The 21,097-nt window shown below is 45.9% G+C and overlaps 1 protein-coding gene across 6 annotated transcripts; it reads right to left on the bottom strand.

Moving 5' to 3' along the window:
- On the bottom strand, nt 1–21,089 carry KLHL36 (kelch like family member 36). Of its 6 annotated transcripts, none has more exons than XR_003924871.1 (6): nt 16,222–16,475; nt 15,868–15,949; nt 10,891–11,964; nt 9,906–10,063; nt 2,168–3,448; nt 1–1,639 (listed from the first exon to the last, which is right to left on the bottom strand). XR_003924871.1 is itself a non-coding variant. In XM_030024340.1 (6 exons), exons 1-6 carry the CDS (start codon nt 21,072–21,074, stop codon nt 2,893–2,895), a joined length of 2,061 nt encoding a protein of 686 aa, XP_029880200.1. In that variant the 5' UTR covers nt 21,075–21,089; the 3' UTR covers nt 1–2,892. The 6 variants fall into 6 exon arrangements, 5 of the variants coding, with proteins under 5 accessions (XP_029880200.1, XP_029880201.1, XP_029880199.1 ...); XM_030024340.1 differs by lacking the exon at nt 16,222–16,475 and adding exons at nt 20,666–20,787; nt 21,006–21,089 and having other exon boundaries at nt 1–3,448; XM_030024341.1 differs by lacking the exon at nt 16,222–16,475 and adding exons at nt 20,666–20,787; nt 20,883–20,930 and having other exon boundaries at nt 1–3,448.
- Between the last annotated feature and the right edge of the window lie 8 nt (nt 21,090–21,097).

The following is a 21,097-nucleotide window of genomic DNA, read 5'->3' on the forward strand; positions in this document are numbered from 1 at the left end:
TGAATACAATATTCTAAACTGGATTTATTGTTTCCAGACATTAATGTAATACATAAACACATTAAAAGGGGGGATATAGTAACAAGCAACCCATTAACAGAAACAAAGCAAGTCCTTGAAATTTTTGTTCTATACTTACACATGAAAATGTCCCAAAAAGTTAAGTAGTTGTCAGTCAACATAGCAAGGATTTCAGATATAAAAAAAAAAAACCCAAAGAACTCATTAATGAGTTTGTCATAACCAAAATGTTTGGTTTGTTTTTGTGTTTGTTGGGTTTTTTAAAATTTATTTTTAGGATAAAAAAGAATAACCATTACCTCATGCAGCGTACAAAGGCTTTAAAACAAATCCATTAATGCAAATGAACAACTAACTCCTGGGGCTTTAAAAAAAAAAAAGGCAAACCAAAAAAAACCCTCAAGGAGTTTCACAAAATCAATTTCAACTAGTTTTCTTAAATTCTTTCTTAGCACTGAAGAAGAAACCTGTAGCTTTCTTGCACTCCAGAAATTTATTCAGAGGTACCTCTTTCAATACAAACATGTTCTTCCAATATATCTAAGAGTTCTTTAATTTACAAGAGCTTCAAATGAAATTAAGTGCAAAAATGTTTTCTTAGTGTTTTCCAATTATTGAGGTAAAAAGTTACAAAAAAAAAAAAAAAAAAAGGCGGGTAGCAGGATCCCAACTATATGTACACCAGATGGGAAAAAAAAAAAGGCAAACGTGAAATACATGGTTATGGTGCATAAGGGAGATGTGAAAGAAGGATTGAGGAAGAAATAACAGCAACAATCGACGGTTCCCCAGCAGAACTTTAAACCAAAGCCCTTGAAATCCACTCAGCAGATCACCAATAGCTGAAAATAAAGCGTGTTTATTAGCATGTCTGGCGAGCTGGACTATCGGGGAAGAGGCCGTACAATAGTCACAATTATAGCTGACTGCCTGACAATGCTGAGAATGTAAATGCTGCTCTAACAGCTGCGTCGCATCCCGACCAACTACACAAAGACTAAAAGATCCGTCAAATGATGAGCTCCCGACGGCAACAACGGGGTCACAATTACAGAGCAGTAGCTTCTATACTAAATAATATAATATATGGCAAACAAGAGACTGAGTTAGCAAAACGTGTTATAAAAAAGTATAAAAGTTGTTTTTAAAAACTTTCTAAAAATTTCTTCTTTTGGGAAGGAGGAATATTAACCTGTGGCCTGGCATTATTACAATAACTGAAGTGGTTGTATCAGATTGCTGGTGATCGACTTCTTGCAAATCAGAGGTGCATTTGTAAAATGCCCCAGGGTGAATGCCTGAAAGCTGGCCAGACAGTCGGGGAATTTTAATATCTGCAGCAGAATCAGCTGTGTTTGTAGAGGGTGGACTAACACTTGGGTCAGAAATCTCTTTACTTGGTATGCGGAGGATACTGTGACACAGAGGATCTAACAGACAATTTTCAGTTCAGTCCCACTGTCTGGGTCCCAAACACAGTCCTGGGTATATTTTGGGTTTCTTCCTTTTGAGCCTGTCTCGCTGGGGAAAGTGTTCGGTTGCATACCTGATGAGCCGTGGCTTTGAGTCCCAGCCAAATCCATCAGAAAAGGCTACTCTGATGAAAAGACATTGTGAACTTGAAAACAAAAAAGGTAAGAGGAGGAAAGTGGGAGCTATTAGCTCAGGTAAAAAAACAAGTTGCTGTTCTTCCAGATTACCGAAACCCAATTAATCATCCTCAGCTAATAAGCTTTTTGACAGTAGACAAGTCTCGTACGGGCCCCTGCTCACACTGGCTATTAGCAGTGACCACTGTGAGGCTTGAGTTAAATGAAGTGGATCCCAGCTTCTACAGCCTGGTAGAGCTGGGGAGGGATATCTTCTTGCTCCAAGTTCACCTGAAGGATCCTCCCGCCACTTCTCCCCGCTGTTACCCTACTCAGCAAACCCCAAACTCACAGTGAGCTCTGTCAGTTCCATCCGCTTTGAAGCCCAAGGCAAATTGTACAGTTTCCACCCAAATCCTCAAATCTTCTTTCAAGTTCTTTGACAGATTATTTTTTTTTTCCCCTCCTTCCAGGGCATGTTTTAAAGCCCAGGAAAAACTTGCTATTGCGTTTGGATATGAAAAGTGCCACAACAAGGGATGCAAAAGACATCTCACCTTTCCCAGATTTCAAAGTTCCCAATGCTATCGATCCAAGCCCAGGTCAATCCCATCGACTCTTTAGCCACACAATAAGGTCTTCTTAATCTTAAGAGTACAGTGGAGTTATTCACTCTTCAAGCTGATCTGACCTGCATTCACCAAAAGCAATATTCTCTTTGAACTCTCACGTTCCAGAAATCTGATACTAACAACTCAAGAATGTATTGTAAATGAAATTTAACGTTATAAAAATTCAAAATTTACAACATCGAAGATCCATTTCATTTTTTCTTAGCAGTTGCTTCTGAACTCCTTTGAACTGCTCTGTAACTTCAAACCAGACACTGACTACTCTGCCTCCTCCCCCTTGACATTATCATCTCGGCCACAGATTCAACCTTATTTTAAAAATGTTGATATAATATGATATACGTGGAAATGCCATGAACCACAGAAGTAAAAGACTAAGCCTTAACATTCAGGAGAGCAGCATAACCTCTCTTGCCATATCTCCCCTTATATAGTAGGAGGCGTTGGTTTTTTGGTTTCTTTCGTTGTTTTTATCTTAAACATGAGCTTAATCCAAAAAACACATTCAACTGTACATTTCTGAGGCTTCAGAATATGCTTCCCCTCCCCCCCCATTTAAAAAGAAAAAGAAAGAATCAAGGTTAGATAGAAATGATTAAATACAAGGTTCTTTTGGAGTCCACCATCAAAGGGTGGTTTTCCAGAAGTAGTCATCTTCCTCGATCTTGATGTTTTTTTGTTTTCGTCTTTTTCTTTTTGTCCTCTGTTTTGGGTTTCAATGCACAGACACATGCAGACACACCAGCAATTGCTTTGGGTAGGTCAGTTCCTTTGTACCACTTATTTTTCTCCTTATCATAAACCTGGACTGTTTTGGAGAAGACTGTTTCTTCCCAGCTGTAGCCTCCGAGGATATAAATCTTGCCTTCCCAAACTGCCACCCCTGACTCACTGTTTGCTTGCAGCAGAGGAGCAACTCTGGTCCACTGGTTACATTGAGGGCTGTACGACTCCACACTCAGAATGTCAAAACGAGCCATGGTTTCTATGTTGTCATCACTGCCACCGATGGAGTAGATATTGTCCTGTAAGGTGCACATGCTGTGCCACCCTCGGGCAGTGATCATTGGCCTCTTCTCCTCCCAGACATCCGTGCGGTAATCGTAACACAGCAGGTTTTTTCTATAGGGGCCAATTTGGTAATCATGGCCTCCTGAAATGTACACAAATTCCTTGTAGACTGTTCCAGCATGGCCGTAGGTAAACCTAGGACAGGCAAACAAAAATGATCTGACTTGGTGCTCACCGATTTTATCAAGATACACAAGCATTCAACAAGGACTGGTACTGAAGAAGAAAATAAACAGTAACTAAAGACAGAAGAATCCCTAATCCTGTCAGTTACCCAGTAACTATTCTTATTCATACCGCTTCACCCTGCGCTGCAGAGTGCTAAGGTACGACAATCACTTTTTAAGGCATCCTTTTCATACCTGGTCGCTACAGAGCGCTAAGGTATGACAATCACTTTTTAAGGCATCCTCTACAGTGTGTCATACAACAGAAGTAACCCATCCTGCTCTAGTTGGCATGGCCTTCACTCCCATTTTCCTGCTCCAGTGCTTGGGTTGGATCAGTCTGAGAGGGCCAGAGAGGAAAAAATCCACATCTCAGCAAGGGTTTCTATGACAGAAAGAGGAAATAATCATGATACCTCTCAGACTTACCAGTAGCAATTAACCAAGAAAAACCAACAAGAAAACTACTGCTGCCTTCCCCTTCCACAGCTTCAGGATCATGAATCACGTTTCTTACCCGCTAGCGTTCACAGCCCAGTTTATTTGCAGTCATGATACATGTAGTGTCCTTTTCATGAGCTATCCATCTGCTCTACCACTTCTGCTATACAGGTGATAACTTCTTTGGTCACCCCAAGACAAGGCAACAGACCTCAGTCAATCATAGATCAGAGTCCGTGTTTGAAGTAAGACAAAATGAGATGGTAGAACCAACATCACGCACGTGGTTTCCACAGGGCAGGGCAGAGAGAAAACCCCTTTGATCAGCTATAATAAAGCCACTACAAACCTAATGAGACTGTTCTTAACTTCACACTAGGATATTCCCGACCAAACCCCTTTGAGCTCTTAGAAGTGGAATGCTAAGGCGAGGGACAGCCTCAGCTTCTTTGAACATACCCTTCCTGCACATGCCTTTTTTTCTTTTTTCAGGTGTGGGGGGTGTCAAAAGAAGTAGCTGCAGCACAAGCCACAGCAAACTGGCTCACACATCGATACAAAGAGCCCAAACAATTTAATACCCATAGGGATGCAGAGCAATATACTCATCATGCTGCACTCAGAAGCCTCTACTACCATCCTTTGTAGTCAAGGACTCAAGACAACTCAACTTCTATGGCAGACAAACCTACGTTACCATTACTTTAGCCTGGAATGCTTTTGAACCATGCCTGAACACGCTCGAAACTCAATGTGGATAGAACCTTAAGCTGTTTTTATTTCGCATGGTAATAGTTTCTCTCAGCTACAGAAACGGTATCATAACTTCTTCCACACGCCTAAGTGCCAAGCACTTTTGTGCCAAGGGAAAAGGTGGAATAGAAAAGAAAACCCACATTTACCCTGAAAGCACAACACTTCTGAGAAAAGCTAAAAGACGTTTATTATCCTAGATGCCTACTGAAGCTTCTGATCCCTGACCAGTGTCTGAATCAGATATTTTAACAGGCTCCTGCTACAAGAAACAGAAAAATCCTTGACACACTTGGCCTAAGAATGCTGAGTGACCAGGACGGACCTTTCAACTACAGAGGCTGGAGCACCATCCCTGGAGACCTTGCAGAGATGACTTCAGAATTGTACTGTTTCTTAGCCACTCAGGAAAAAGAAAGAAAGGAAAAAGAGAGGACTAAGGTATAGTTATGAGACTTTATCCAAAAAGGCAACTCAAAAATTCCACAGCTCACATGGAAGCCTAACCATGGAAGCACATAACTCATGCTCAGTGCTTCTGTTTGACATGAAATACCCTGAGCACGTGCACTCCAGCTTTCGCACTGGCCAGAAATGCTATGGCAGGTGTCGAGTACATAGATGCTGCTCTACCGTGTTTGTGGTCTCTTACAGACAAGAACTGGGAACACGTGTCTCCAGTGGCACCCAGTCTGGTTGCTAGAGTCTTTGCTTCCCTATATACACAGGAATGGGTCTTAAAAAGTAGACTACCTATCTGGGAAGTGGGATGGACAGCTTGAATTCATTTCTTTTCTCAAACTGCACTAGATTTTAAACCCACATCTAACCAACAAGCTACCTGGAGGACATGCAGTGCACTCCACAGTGGAGGTAGTGTCAGGTAACAGGCAGTTTTGAGGAGTCAGAAGGAGAAGAGTACAAGGACATTGAATCCAACACAAAGCCCAGGGTTATTGTACTGCTGATAGCAATCACATTACATTCAGCATTTGGGAAAAAAAAAAAAAAAAATGACCGTAAGTTAAGAAAAACTTGAGTGACCTTTGGAGAAGTAGGTTAAATGTTTTCCTACACTAACTGAAAAGTGGAATTCTGTACACGTAAGCAAGCAATAGACATTTTCTCTCAAGCGCATGCATGCAATCTAGCATAGACAGCTACAGAAAAAGCACTGATGCTTTTCTTTTTGCATCAATCAATGACTATGTCTAGCGAACAGCAATAGCTACAGGAGTAATCTGAAAGAGGCAATCATATCTGAAGCATCAAATCGACCATCGATTTGTTGTTTTACCAATATAGGGAGATTACCTGTTGAAATACACTAGAGGTGTTTCACTTTGCCTGACTTCTGAAAAGCTCATCCAAAATTGCACATACCCGGCTCTACATTAATAGAAAACTGCATGAAATACAATGCACAAATTGAAAGCAATCAATAAGAATCCTTTCTGCAAGCCGTATGGCTTATATGGAGGCACTTCTAAACATGCAACAGAACAGGACACTTCAATAGAGTGGGTCCAGACATTCTCCAACAGAAAGCATCGAGCGTTTTGGCAGTGTTATCTGTAAGAGTGGCCAGATAAAGACAGAGGCATTAAGGAGAAAGAAGTTTCGATTCAGAACATCTTCTAGAGCCAGTTGCCGATTTTGAATAACTTGCCTAGATACAGTGCTGCAAAAATGACAGTTTCTGACACAGTAACAGCATTCGGTAAATGCTAGAAAATCTACCATTTGTTTTCTTAAACAGAAGAACACTTGGCCTAACTCAATAAAGCTTTGGGAATCCCCTACTCCAACCAAAGTCCAGGCGAGCTGTGGTTTCTCTGAATCTCGGTGTCCACCTGTTGCAACCCTGCGAGATCATGACACAACTAGCAGAGCAGATACCATCATTCGTCAACCTGTTCCGACACATTTCCTCATACAACTGCTTTCAGTTGTTCTGCCAAACTTTAACCTAAGGCCACTCAATTAATTTCACTGATGTCTGCAGCAGACTTTTTCATGGTCTATTCAAGATGAGAACACACTGCACCAACTTCTGCTCTGCCAAGCTTGTCAGCCACTGCTGCTCCCTTCCGGGCTAGAAACTATGGCAGCAACTGCTCCCAAAGAGCCTGGGAAAATGGTGAAAAAAATACAGGACCTCTCTGAAGAATGGGAAAGGTATCCCACAACCAAGGACCTGACTGAGTGTCAGGCAAAATTCACTTGTAGCAGACTTGGACCGGGTCCACCCTTTAGATAGCTTGGCTGAAGTTTTCCACGTCAAGCATCTGCCTCAAGAGGCTGTGTTTTCTTCTTCAGTAAGACAGCATTATTTCAGTCAAAACAGCTCAGCTCCTTCCAAGTAAGTGGTTAGGGAAAACAACGTGTTGTTTTGACCATGTTGGGGTGGGAAGGGTGGGGGGGAAGAACAGATAAAACAGAACTTGCAAAGCTCTGCCTTAGAGCAGCACGACTGTGCCTGTGTACAGCAACATGGACACAGGATTTGGCAGAGGACAGGAGGCATGTGTATTCAAGGATGCAACCATTGCCTTTCGCCTGAAAATCTCCACATGCATGGCAAGCTATAACCCTTGGGAAGAAAAAAACGTAAAACCATTTTCTGCATGTTCAGAGTAGAAGCTTTAACAAATATAACATCTGAGAGCCCAACCCCACACGGCTCAAATGGAACTACGCAAGCCTACACCCCAGAATGACCTCGACATGTGCCTATCACTCCAGGGAATAGTCTTCCAGGCAGCTGCTGGCTTAGAGCAGTCAGAAACACCACCAGAGCTGCGGGCAGGGAGCCTGCTTCTGGTGGCCGTGCACCCAAGAGGACAAGAAACCTGCATGTGTTCTCTTCAGAGGGAAGAAGACAGAAAAAAGCAGGAAACGAGGCAGCTATGTTGGGACATGTTGCCTGATCAGGCAATCAGGAAGCAGAGGATTGGAGCTTCTGATTTCCTCTGCATGAGGAGAAAAGACTTGCTGCTGGTATAGGGCTGGGGAAGATGTTATTTGGGTAAAAAGAGTAACTAAAATCAGTTTGAGGAACAAAAGCATGTGGTGGGGAGGAAAACAGATCAGATCGAGAGTATGTTGAAGGGAAGACAGGAGTACACAGAAGGAACTGTAGCTAGCATGCTTTCTTCTAGTCTTGAACAGATTACAGAATTCTCTCTCATCCTTCCTTTGCTGTCAGCAAATCCATCTGAAGTACATCAGGAAAGTTCTGCCCAGATCCCTTCCAGCAGCCACCCACACCTGCCAGAGCCACATCTCCAAGCTCAAGCAGCATTCGTTTGTCCCTGCATTCAGAAGGTTTCTTTCTGTTGTCTACCTCCGCGCTGATTTTTGCCTTTTGAAACCTGTATAAAGTTCTTTTAGCTTTATTCCTTCTGTGCAGGAAAACGGTTGGTGCAAACAATATACTGCCCAACGCAAGAGCTCCCCAAAAGGAGAAAGAGGGCTGAAATGACAGAAAATCTGAAGGCAATAAGTGTCCATTAAGATATAACTAAAGACATGTTGACACACAAGAGAGCAGCTACATGGAAAACTGGGAAACCATCTGGTTGGCTATGCAGCTGCACAATCACCTGAGGTGGCACAAGGGACAGTTAGCACGGGACGAGGACAGAGCAGGCAGGAAGAGAGGATGCAGAACTATTTTTGGGGGATGCAACAATAACTTAAAATAGTGCCTCTACTACAGCCTAACCCTGCAGTTTAGCAACCAGCTAAGTCAGTGTAAGTGGGGTCTATCCCATAAGGGGGACTTCTGCCTCGTCCAAGCGGATCAGCTAGACATTCTAATACAAAATTAACACCCCCACGTCAAAGTTCACTTTTAAATGCTGCAGCTGCAAAATTCCCAAAGCCAACACACACGTAGCAGTAAGAACATGCAGAAAAACTGCCCCTTTTCAGACAGCTTGCAGTCTGCAAGCTTCCCCAGGACCACTTATATGCTGGGAAAAAAAATATCCATACCAGTTCTAAGGTGAGTGTTTTTCTAACAACATACAAGGCAGTTAGGTCACACCTACATTTCTTTGAAAAATGTTTTAAAAAAAAAGAAAAACAGCTGTGCTATAATTTCTGTGAGATGTTACTGGGATCTCACAGGTCACGCCAATTAACAGAAGGGCTTAGGAACTGAAGATACTCTTATACACAGCTTCCCAGGAAAGATTGTGGTGTTCAGCCTCAACTCCTAGATCTGCCTATGTGAGCAGAAATAAAACGGAAAAAAGCATCCTGCTTCTGAAGAGCACTCGAGCCCAGCTGTTAGCCTGGATCAGACTCGCATTGCAGCACCTGCCCAAAATAGAATTGGGCAACAGGCTTCTGTGCCTTCACTGGCTGCCTATGGCTCTGCAGCTCTGCAGCTAAGGGAATAAGGGAAAAAAGGCCTGAACTCTAAAATCAAATTGCAAGTATCCTGTTCGTGATGCCACTAAGAAAGCAAGTACTGCTGCTGAAGGTGCAGGTTTCAGATGTCACGAAAATACCATCCGTATAGCCAATACTCCTGTAATTTCCATGAATGTGAAATAATACTAAATCTGAATAGCTGTCTGCAAATGAAATGCTTTCGTACCATTCTTACGAAGTCACCACTCAAATGTTAATTCAAAATACTAGCAATGTCCTGTGCTGCTGTTACAAGAAGAGCTGCAGTACTAAAGCCTCTCAGAAGTACAGCAGCTGTTTTAATTCAGACTGAGAGAAAGAGAGGTCACATTTGCCAGGGTTACCTAAATAAAGTGGTTTATCTGCAACAGCCAGCCTGAGCAGCCAAACAGAGAGAAACACCTTACAAGGAAAACAATCACACCAAGGTGACAAAGTAAGGCTAAACAAATTATAAAAGCCTTTGATCAAGATCTAAACAGTGCCTCTGAAAAGGTTCAACTCCAAGTGACCTCAGGAGAAATACTTTAAGAATAGTAGAGCAAAATTACAAGAGCTCTCCCTCCCATCCTTCAGACGTACCTTGGGACAAAAATTAAAACCAATCAAGCTGACATGAGGCACGCTGCCTGGAAGAGCTGGTTGCTCAAATACCAAATGCTGATATGGTTTGTTACTTGCTGATACCATGTCGGTTATATATTCCCTTGCCTCCCTTCTAGGGATACCCATTCATCACCTAAAGTCACACAAGCTCCCTTTACTAGCATTCTTCAAACACAAGATAACTTTCTGAACAAGTCCATTACCTGGGCAAGCCTGCTATATAGGACCACGAATCCTTCTGAGGACTGTAGGTCTCAACTGAAGAAAGTGCCCCGTTTTCATTCCTGCCACCAACAGCTACCAGCATGTCGGTAATAGCTCCCAGGTAGAAATCTACACGGCGTTGTCTCATGGAGGCAACCTGTCAAAAAAAAAATAACATGCTGACATCTTCAAACATCTGGTAAGCAAGCTGACTTAAGGTATATTCATGAGGCTAGGATAGTTGCTTCTTCCCATTTATTTGGAAAGGAGAGCTACTGGGTTTGGCCATTATATTCATAAAATACTTTTGTTTTTCTGCAGTAGCATGTTACAGAGCATTCATTTTCAAAAAAGGGGACAACAGGAAGCATCTAAGAGACAGGTTACTCTACAAATGTTCGTGTTACATGGGCGTCCTTCCAAAACTCTGCAAGAAACATATATTGGAATCACTCAAAACCACAACCGAACCACACGGGATGACTGGTTCTTATAGGAACCTGCACTGGCCGCAGGGTTTTACAGCAGGACTGGAAGTGAATAGCTTGTTGTAAGAGACATTTAGCACAGAGACATTTGACAAGCGTCAGAAACATTTGCTTTTTGCATTAGACCCATTTTTGATTTAGTTGTATGTGCTACTGCTTGAGAAAGATGAACACCTCTTTAAGTCCATTCTTAGCATTATTCCCAAAAGTAATCTGAAGAGTTGCAGGTGGCTGCTGACCAGGAACTTCACAGATGAGATGCCCAAATCCCAAGTGAAGTTAAGAATCTGCCCCAAACTCTTTTGCTGTATGTGTAACGTAAGCATTCTCACAAAGGATTCAAGTAGCTGCTTTTTCAACTTAACTAACTTGAACTTCCATTTGCAAGTGTTGCTATGTTGGCTATTCTAATGAGCCCCGTCCTTCCACCAAAAAGAAGAAAACACTCTAAACATTAAGGACTTTAAACAGAGAAATAATACAGCTTAAGTCTCACCTTTATCCACTGGTTACAGCGGGGATCATACCTATATAGGAGATTTGAAGCTGCATCCCCTCCATTGTCTCTTGAAAAGCTGCCTCCGGCTATGAAGATGAAGCCTCCCAAGACTGCAACACAGTGGTGACTGCGTCTGGCTGGGAGAGGGGTTTCTGCCACCCACTGCCCCTTTCTGATGTCCAAGAAGCAGGTATCATCACTCAGTTCCAGGCACCGTTCGGAAACCTCCCCACCCACAAAGAGGAGCCTTTCCTCGCAGGTCCGCAGGGCTGTGCGTTTGTTCTGCAGCACTGGCTGAGCCGTGACGTTATTATGGTAGTTCACCGCCTCCTCTATAAACCCCTCACAGTTTGCTTCTTTGGGAAGAAGAGAGCAGACAGCAGGCTTGACTCGATGGAGGAGATCACTTTTAGGTATCAAGGGAAAATGAATGTTATCCAGAACCTGGTAAGCCTCATTCTCCCTTTCCGGGTACTGGGTAAGCCACTGCAAGGCAGCCTGCAGCAAGTCGTGCTCACACTCCTGCTGCACGTTGCTGCTGTCCAGGTATTGGCACAACTTCTGCAAGGAAATGTTCTGCAGGAAGTCCGGGGTGAAAGACAGGGTGCCGAAGTTCTGCAAGATGAAAGAATCAATGTAGGAGTCAAGGCGCTTCAGGTTGTAAATAGAGGCTAGCTCCTGCAGGTACAAATAGTTCTCCTCGCTGACTTCATTCTCCAGATACTCGCAACAGAAGTCAACCACCTTCCAGATCTGCAGCAGGTGAGCTGTTTCGAGCACGTAGTCGATATTGCCTCCATCTAAAGACAGCTCGCTGCCATAAAGGAAATCCACCACAGCCTTCAGACCGATGTAAGAGGCTCCAAAAAGTTCAACCTCCTTTTGGTGGGCTTCTCGCATACCAATGGTGAACATAGAGTTGAAGTAGTCACTGCAAACAGCGAGGAGGTTCCGATGGGCAGGGACTCTCTGTTCATCCACCACGAGGACAATGTCACAGAAGAGGCCACGGTGCCTCTGCTCGTTCAGGCTCTGAAGAACTAGACTAGAGTGGTCATCCCATCTGTACACCTGGAATAAAAAAAACAGTATCAGGCAGATGTCATCTTCACCAAGATAAATTTCAGTGTGCACAAAGTGTTTTCCCATTAGATGTAGTCATACACGAGAGAGAGCAAACTTACTCGTGTTGCACGTTTGTAATAAATTCTGACTTGAAACAGTTGGCAAGCAATGTAGTACGAGCCCAAGCTCCTTGCCTTCACTTTGAAAGGCCTATGCAGACTTTTACTGCTTCCTACTCCCCCCCTTTTTTTTTTTATAATTTACTCCTACCTCCTCCACAATGCTGCATCCAAACCTCCTCCCTGATGATTTATACAGGCACAATTTTCTGAAACTCTTCCACTCATTGTCTTCGAGACATCTTGCTGACATTTCCTTTCTTACTTGTCCCCCAAATGACTCCTTACAGAGTTCTTCTCAACTAAGCTACTCACTAAATATTTGGAGTGGGAGACACACATGCAGCAGTATGCCAAATTTTCATTCAGCCCATGTATTGTTTGGGTTAGTGCTTACTTGACAGCTACCCCCTCTTAAATCTTTTCAGAACTCTAAGCTCGTTAGGGTAAAATCCCTCTCTTTCTTTCCATATTATTCCAGGCACACACACTGCATTCAAAAATAATAGCTGTTTATTTATGTGCAAAGCCACACATGCAGACAACTTATTCCCAGAAGACTTCTACTTGCTTCCAGAAGCCGAGGTAGTTTTTGTTTTAATGAATATGACTAAGTATTTTTCTTCTAAAGAAAGGGGAAAATGCCCTCAGAACATGTCCGTTAAGTGCCCTTCTGGGATCCCTCTGGTCCAGACATTCTTCCTACCAGCTCCGGACGTGCCACAGAGCTTTTGAGGCAACCAGTGTTTGCCTCTTTCTCACAGGCTCACGTTACCAGTCTAAGAAGAACCAAAATGGAAACGTTTTGTTACCCCTTGAATGTCCTGCAGAACACGTATTGAAGGGGCTGGTCACCCCAGTATGTCAAGCGATGCAGCTTTTAGGACCATCTTTCTGGAGGAATGGAATGCTCGATGGTACAGTCAGCTACCTTGTGATGTCTCTTAATAAAAGCCAGGTTAAGTTAAATGCAAATACTTAACTTTAATTACCAAATCCAAAACAGGCAGAGTTGCAGAGCCTGTAAGAACATGTAAGAGCAATGAAAGGAGGTGGAAAGGAAGCACATCTTTGTATCGTACCTAAGTTAGCTCTGAACAGTTCTGGCTGTAGGACCCTGGGTCCTGCCCGGTTCTACATCCCCAGACTGCATTCCCAGAAGTGACGCCCTGAAAAGGTGTCTCAGTCCGTATCTACTTCGAAAACAGTCACACAGATAGCCCGAGGTCTCTTCACGCCTCTCAGGCATTCAACCTTTCCTTCACCAAACTGTTGCTTCTCCTAGAAATCCTAACTATCTGTGGCTTTCCTGGTTTCCCAAACAGAAAGCACATGATTATTGCTGTCTGGCCTAAGCCATTAATGGGTTGGTTAAATCATGGTGAGACAACCTCTCTACCCACCTGGATGGGACAGGTCCAAGTCCTCGAGCCAAATTTTTTCCCCTGCGCACAACCCTCACTCTAGATATGCATCCTGCGTACAGAATTTGGTAAATGTACTTTTATACGATGAGATAACCAGGATTAACGCACGCAGCTCACCACTGTCCAGACGTGATGGCAGCCAATCATCCCGAGCTAATGCCAACCTTGGGAGCCCGACCTCCCACGTCTGCCTTTTAGCAGTCAGTAGTATAGCAACAGGCAGTCCGCCAAAGATGAGACCCAAATTAATAACCAAATGTGTTGCTCTTAGCGCGATATCCCAGTGGTTTCTCTTTAGTTTCGCTTACGCTCTTTCCCAAACAATGGAGGCTACGCTGCCAAAAAGCCTTCTGTTGGAGTAACTTTGTACATGCAAGTGTACAGAGTTAAACCAACCTAAGTGAAGAGGCTTCAATAATTGTAAGTTTTCTGGGCCAAAACTCTTTAATTTGCCTTATACTCATTGCCTCCTCATAACTCTGAAGTTAAAAAGGGATCTATGGCATAGACAACAAAGTACCTTCCACTGAGGAATAAAACTGCCAGAGATCTGTAACAGAAAAAAATACGGGGTTTAAGGACTGTAAAGTTTTTTATCTTCATTTTTCTGAGGTTGAGAAATGCTGATATCATACAGGAGCCCAAGCAGAGACCAGGGGACGGAGGAAGCGGGAAGAATAACAAATACGGCAAAGGACAAACCACACATTTGTGGCAACTATGATAAAGGACAGTGTATGAACAGACAATAACTAACATCTTACAGCACCCTTTTCTGAATCTGACTCGTGGGGGACAGTTATTGGATTAAACTCAAAAACATATTCCCTCTCATCTCTGTAAATTGGCTGATCATTTCTCTCTAATATTCTCTAATACCACCATCGTGCATAACAAGATTACACCAGAATATAAGATTTGCCAGAGATCCCTATTTACTTAGCTGGCTGTCGAGTCAGCAGCATGATCCTGACCGCAAACACGCCTGACAACTTGTACTCCTAAAATTCTTGTTGCCATGTAGAACTGCTGCTACTTCAGAAATCAAGCATAAAATCATTACGCATGGCACTGGATGGACTCAGAATATATTAACATATTTCAGCCACTTAGCAAGTTCATTCGTTCAGTGAGCAAATAACGGAAGCTGATAGCTGCACATTTCAAAACCAAGATTAATTTTATACTAAACACGAACATCTTTCTCAAGCTATTTATATTCTGTAGAACAGCTTTAGCATTATCTAGTAATTCTAAGTTTAACAGATAGTGACAGCTGCTGTCTAAGCAAGAAAATAAAACAATGCTGTCAAGTTAATTAATTTTTAATGTGATGTATTATTATTACATTCAGACTAAACCCTTCAAATGGTAGACGGGATCAGCACTCAGGGAAAGATTATATTGGCAGGGATGCATTTAAAAATTAGTCCTATTTATCTTTTATCAATTGTATTAGAGCAGTATTTTAACTTCTTTCGGATTCAGCAAAGATCTAATTTCTTTCAGATTGTTAACGCAGTACCACTCCTCGTCAGTGATGCAAAAGAAAATGAGATCTGTCTCATTCAACTTGGATAAGACAGATTCAGGCACTGAAAAGTTCTTCTCTTCCAGCTGTTGTTGGTAGTACGAGGTACTTGCTCTGCAGCATCTGTAACCTAGTGCTCGCACTAGAACAGAAAAGCAGCTTTCACCGGTATGGAACAAAGTGAACATCATAATTACAGCTGATATTAACATCTTATAAATCTTAGGTCATCACCCTGATGACCTGCATAAAGAACTACCTAAGATGGACTCGCGTCGATTCCCAGCTAAAATCAATGTATTTGTGCAGACAGAGATTCTATACAAAGAAAATTAACCTCACAAACCCAAGAAAACATCTCGAGTTCACTGGAATAACTACTTGCAGGATCAAGTCTCCCATCTTGTACAAAACAGAGACTAAATCTAAAAAGTAATCCCAGCTTTGCTTCTGTAACTAGCCTGGATTTTATGAGATGGATCAGTACGAAAAATTCCCAAGATAGACACATCGCATTCAATGACTGAATTTTTGGTGTAGAGAAAATACTGTGCTGCAGTGATGTGGGTTTCTTTTTTAAGTTATGAGTCACGACGAGCAGATGCCCATTCGCTGCTGATGCTGCTTTTTTTTTTTTTTTTTTTTTAGTCACTAGGTAGCAACTTCTATCAAAAATATGTGGGCAGGTAGACCACCGTTTTCACACCTCTTCTTAAAAGCCCAGAATATTCACATTCCTCCAAACCAGTCCATCCTAACGGAGAGCCTTTACCCCCCTCCTCGTTATTTCTGCAACTTGCTTTTTTTGGTAGGCAACACGAAACGTACAAACCTTTGAGGATTCACTTATCTTGTGTGGACGACAAATCCTGGTTTGCCTGGTTCCCTCCATGACAGGCTGATCCGCAGTACTTCTAGGACAAAAGCAAAGAAAGATGTTAGCGGCATACCGACCCTGTGCTAAAAACCCACACTGCGCTGAATAAATATCGCAGCGGAGACGACCTGCACATGCTAATCTGCAGCTCGACCACGTTCGGGTTTAAAAAAAAAAAAAAAAAAAATTATTATTTTTCGCTCCGCGATGTTGTTTCCTCGTGTTGTTAACGCCTGCTCGCGTCAACAAAGTCGGGCGTACGACCGAGGGCTGGCGCGGACCTCACGGAGGGTGAAGTTATTTACTTACCGCTCCTTCTCGCTGCCGGCGGTGAAATCGTTCCCTCGCCAGCGCCGGCAAGAGCCCGCCGCGGAGCCCCGCGGCCCGGGGGGGGGCAGGCGGGAGCCGGGGCGGCGGGGCAGCCCCTCGGTCCCGGCCCCGCTCCGACCGAGCCGGCCGCACCGCGCAACTCCCGCGCCCCGCGGAGACCCGCCGCGGCGGCTCATCCCGGCCGGTCCTCCGGGAGCTGCATCGGCTGAGGGTTTTTTGGTTTTTTTTTCCCCACAGCGTTTATTTAGCCGGGATAAAGGGGGGGGGGGGGGGAGGAAGAAAAAAAAAAAGGGGGGGGCGGCGAAGCGGGGGAAGGGGCCTCGCCACAGGCCGGGCAGCCGCCCAACGTGTCGTCGTCCCCCCCTCCGCGGAGGGAGCCGCGGGTTTAGCGCAGCGCGGAGGCCCCGCGGGGGGCGGGCAGCCCCGCCGCCGCCGCCATGGCCGGCTCAGGAAATGCCGGCTGGATGGAGCGGGGAGGGACCGAGGCGGGGCGGGAAGCGGCGCCGGGCAGGGCCGAGGAGGCTCCGGCGACCCCGTCGACAGCAAATGGCGGCCGGGGCCCTCCGCCGCGGGCCCGCCGGGAGTGTCCCGCCGCGGAGGCGGTGAGGTGAGGAGGGCCCGGCCCGGCTGGCGTTCCACGGCGGTGCCGCCGCCGAGGCTATCGCTACGGCCGTGGGGCAGTCGGCGGGGTTGTTCTGCAAACCGGCGCGCAGGCTGGACGTCTCTCTGCGGTATGGGTGGGCGTTACGGAACGGTGAGAAGGCCGGTCGCCGTCTCGTCCTCCTCGGCCGGCCGTGAATCTTATCCGGCTACAGAAATGCCTAGCCCGCAGCTGGCAGCTCTTCAGCGATGCGTGCCGCTGTGGGGCTTTTTCTCATCGATGAGGGCCCGGGAGGCTTAAAAGTTAACAAAAAACCTTGGCGAACAGCGGGGCTGACAGACAGCACACCTCCTTCAGGGATGAAGTAAGACGCAAAGACTTTGTCCGCGGCCCCCACCCCAGTCCCATTTCAGTGCAGTGGTCTTCACTAAAAACACAAGTAAAGAAAACCCTTTGTTAATCCAGAGATCCCGCGTATCTTCCCGAGTTTATTGTCAGGACAGCAGAAGCCGGGAAGGTTGTGCCCAAGCTCGGTCTGCTCTCACCCGGGACAGCCCAGCTCGGACGCGTGTCCCACGTGGTGACGGGGCAGTGGTCGCTGGCGTCGGACGACGTGTACAGCGCGGAGCAGCAGCGTTTCAAACAAGGGCGGTGTGCCAGGGCTCTTAGCACCTTCACCTACCCCAGCCTTCGTCCAGCCCTCCGCTGCAGGTAACCGCTCCGGCGCCGCGGCAGTAAGCATCCGGCCGGCTGCGGCTGCTCTTCATAGAATCACAGAATGGTTTGGGTTGGAAGGGACCTTGAAAGGTCATCTAGTCCAACCCCCCTGCCACGAGCAGGGACATCTTCAACCGGATCGGGTTGCTCAGAGCTCCGTCCAACCTGACCCTGAATGTTTCCAGGGATGGGGCATCTACTACCAACCTGTGGTTCACCACCCTCATCGTAAAAAATTTCTTCCTTGTATCTAGTCTGAATCTCCCCTCTTTTAGTTTAAAACCATTACCCCTTGTCCTATCGCAACAGGCCTTGCTAAAAAGTTTGTCCCTATCTTTCTCATCAGCCCCCTTAAGTACTGGAAGGCTGCAATAAGGTCTCCCCGGAGCCTTCTCTTCTCCAGGCTGAACAACCCCAACTCTCTCAGTCTGTCTTCGTAGGAGAGGTGCTCCAGCCCTCTGATCATTTTCACGGCCCTCCTCTGGACCCGCTCCAACAGGTCCATGTCCTTCTTACGTTGAGGGTCCCAGAAATGGATGCAGTACTCCAGGTGGGGTCTCACGGAGCAGAGTAGAGGGGGAGAATCTCCTCCCTCGACCTGCTGGTCACGCTTCTTTTGATACAGCCCAGGATACGGTTGGCTTTCTGGGCTGCGAGCACACATTGCCAGCTCACGTCCAGCTTTTTGTCCACCAGTACCCCCAAGTCCTTCTCCGCAGGGCTGCTCTTCTTCAGCCACCCCAGAGATGATGGATCTCTACTAATCTAACTGATTATCGAGTCTGAAGATAAGAAGCATTTTTTGCTAGCTTTGGTCTCTTCTGTAGCCGTTGTGACCACGGAGACCCAGGATAAAGACCCGCCATTCCTGGGCTGAGTGAAAAACCTACTTTGGTGACAGCCCTAACAGTAACTATGACCTCTAAGTTCATAGCAGCCTTTTCCTGAAAGAGAGTATTATTCTCTCCATTATTTCCTCTGCTCCTGCACTGAAAAGACAGAGACGGAGAAGCAGGACTGGGGACAGCCACATAGAAAGATCAGAAAAAAAGCAAAAAGGTGTGATGGCAAAGAGCCACAGGAGCAAGGCACTAGCGATATATTTTAGGAGAACAGCTAAGCCTCCTGTGGGCCCATAGCTCTGCAGAGCCATCCTGTTTGATCAGCGCCCTCTACCCATTCTGAGGCCCTTCTTGAACTTCATTAGTACAGTCTAGACAGCTGAAGGTCAGTCCAGTTATCCAAGACTTCATGCTTGCTGGAGACCTTTTTGTGAGGAAGTCCCTAAGTCCTCTTTTAAGTCCTTTCACTTTCCCTGTTGTCTGTGCTTCCTCTCTGAGGACTCCTGTGAGATGGACAGATGTTCCTGCCAGGCCAGTGACATCTTCCTGCACAGGAGGAAAAGACCCATGTGCAGAAGATGGAGGTCTCCAAACTCCCATATGAAAAGCAAATCAGAGCTCACTGAAGTCAGACAAGTAGGTATTTTCCCCCCTCCATTTACAGCCTGATGAAACTGAGCACAATATTTATTCTTCCATGCGTTAAAAGAAAAAAATCCATGAAAGTACGTCAAAGACAAGGAAGAGAAGCAAAGAGAAGAGGTTTGATCCCATGAAGAAGGCAGCATTTCTGAGGTTTGAATCTGGCACTTTAAAGTGTAGAGACATGACGTTCCTAATGAATGTAATTCAAACACTCCAGCCTCTGGGTCACAGAGACCGAAACAAGGTTGAGTTTTTCTCCTTCTAAGGGAAATGACATTTCAGTCACCCACCTCTGCCCTAGGAAACAACAGGAGCTGAGGAACAAGCTTGAAGAGACAAGGACAACCAGCAGTTGTGACAGGTATAAACAGCAGTGAGGTAGTGCCAAAGGATGATAAATGCAGAATATGAAAAAAAAAAAACACCCCACGTTTATGAGCAGATAATGGTCAGCAAAAAGGCTTTTAAAAAGAAAAAGTGTTCCTAAAGACAGTTCCAAAAGAAAATCAATAGAAATTCAGAACTATTAATGTGTAATTATATTATCATCTGGAGCCTGCAGTCTACAGATACTGAGTGTGATTCAGCCAGATGCCATGTCCTACACTTGTACTGACTTCAGAAATATTTCTCTCTTCCCTATGACCTCATCTACATCACAGAGATGCACTGCAGCAATACGCTCGTGTTTTGGGCCCTGATGCTACAGGGAACCTCATGTCATTCAGGACTCCCTCTGGAAGAAGCTGCATGCAGGATTAGGGCTTCCTATTCTATGGCAGTAAATGATGTATCTTACAATTAGCACATGCTCTGGTGCTATTGTTCCTTGAGAGGTCTGAAAACACCGAGTAACTGTGTGTGGTAATGAGGTTTCTTACTGTTCATTTACAACATATTGACATGAAAATAAATAATGAACATCCCACTGCAAACTTTGAAAGAAACAAAGTGTGATACTTTTTCTCATGGAATGTAGTTTTTATTAAATTTGCAATATCCAGCCCCCCCCCCAGGTTTAGGGTAGAAACCCACTAACACGTACAAGGACTGCTTTTTAAAACTCCGGTCCTTGGGCACAACAACATGTGCTGACACTTATTTCAAGCCGAGTCCTGCAAAGCAAAGGACCTGCCTCTATTTCTGCGGGCGTAGGACTGAAGTGCAATCTTACAGCCAACCCTTAATCCTTTTTTTTTGCCTAAACCCCTGCATCTCTCGGTAGCGTTTTGACTCGGGTTAGATGGTGTAGTTTTAATTGGCGGTGCTGGAAGAGCAGCCCGGCAGGGGGAGATCGCTCCATCTGAAAGGGGCTACAACCCACACCGACACACATACCCACACCTGAAGCAGCAGCGAGCCCTCCCGACTCCAAAGTCACCCTCACGGACCCCCTTAGAGGTCCCCACGGAGAGGGGAACGGTCTCCCACTCCCACCCGCCGGCAGTCTCACAAAGCTTTACCCGGCTTCTGCCCCTGTGTCCCGGCACTCCCGGTCCGGAGCCTTCCCCTCGCCTTCCCCTCGCCTTCCCCTCGCCTTCCCCTCGCCTTCCCCTCGCCTTCCCCTCGCCTTCCCCTCGCCTTCCCCTCGCCTTCCCCTCGCCTTCCCCTCGCCTACCTGCTCTCAGTCCTCCTTCCAGCTCGGCTACCTCCCGTGCGCCCTGCCCGGCTCCCGGCCCCGCCGCTCCATTTTGCGCATCGTTTCTTCCCTCCTTCCTCCTCCCGTCCGTCCGTCAGCGGCTGGAAAAACATCGAAAACCCGAAAACCCCATCACTGCGGCGGACCCTCCGCTCGGGGACGAACCCCTCGCCGCCGCCCCCCCCCCCCCCCTTACCCGGGCAGCGCCCCGGCTTTGCATCCTCAAGACAGGTACCCCCCCCCCACACACACCCCGGGAGCCCCCCCCCACCCTCCTTCGTCGTGTTGTCCCCCCCCCCTCCCCGGGCTATTGCATCACCCCGAACCCCCCTTCGCCGGGGCCGGGGGGGGCGGACGGGGGCAGGCCCAGCGCCGGCCGCGGAGCCATTGGGCAGCCGGCGGTGGGCGGGC

The sequence above is a fragment of the Aquila chrysaetos genome, chromosome 9, assembly GCF_900496995.4.
Source record: "Aquila chrysaetos chrysaetos chromosome 9, bAquChr1.4, whole genome shotgun sequence".
Lineage (NCBI taxonomy): Eukaryota > Metazoa > Chordata > Aves > Accipitriformes > Accipitridae > Aquila > Aquila chrysaetos.

Excerpts from the sequence above, each read along its gene's own strand:
- KLHL36 (XM_030024339.1), bottom strand. The coding sequence starts at position 16,418 with ATGAGCCGCCGCGGCGGGTCTCCGCGGGGCGCGGGAGTTGCGCGGTGC. Across the intron at positions 11,965-15,867 it reads AGATAAGTGAATCCTCAAAG|GTGTACAGATGGGATGACCA; the intron begins GTTTGTACGTTT and ends TTTTTATTCCAG. Across the intron at positions 10,064-10,890 it reads GCTGTAACCAGTGGATAAAG|GTTGCCTCCATGAGACAACG; the intron begins GTGAGACTTAAG and ends TTTTTTTGACAG.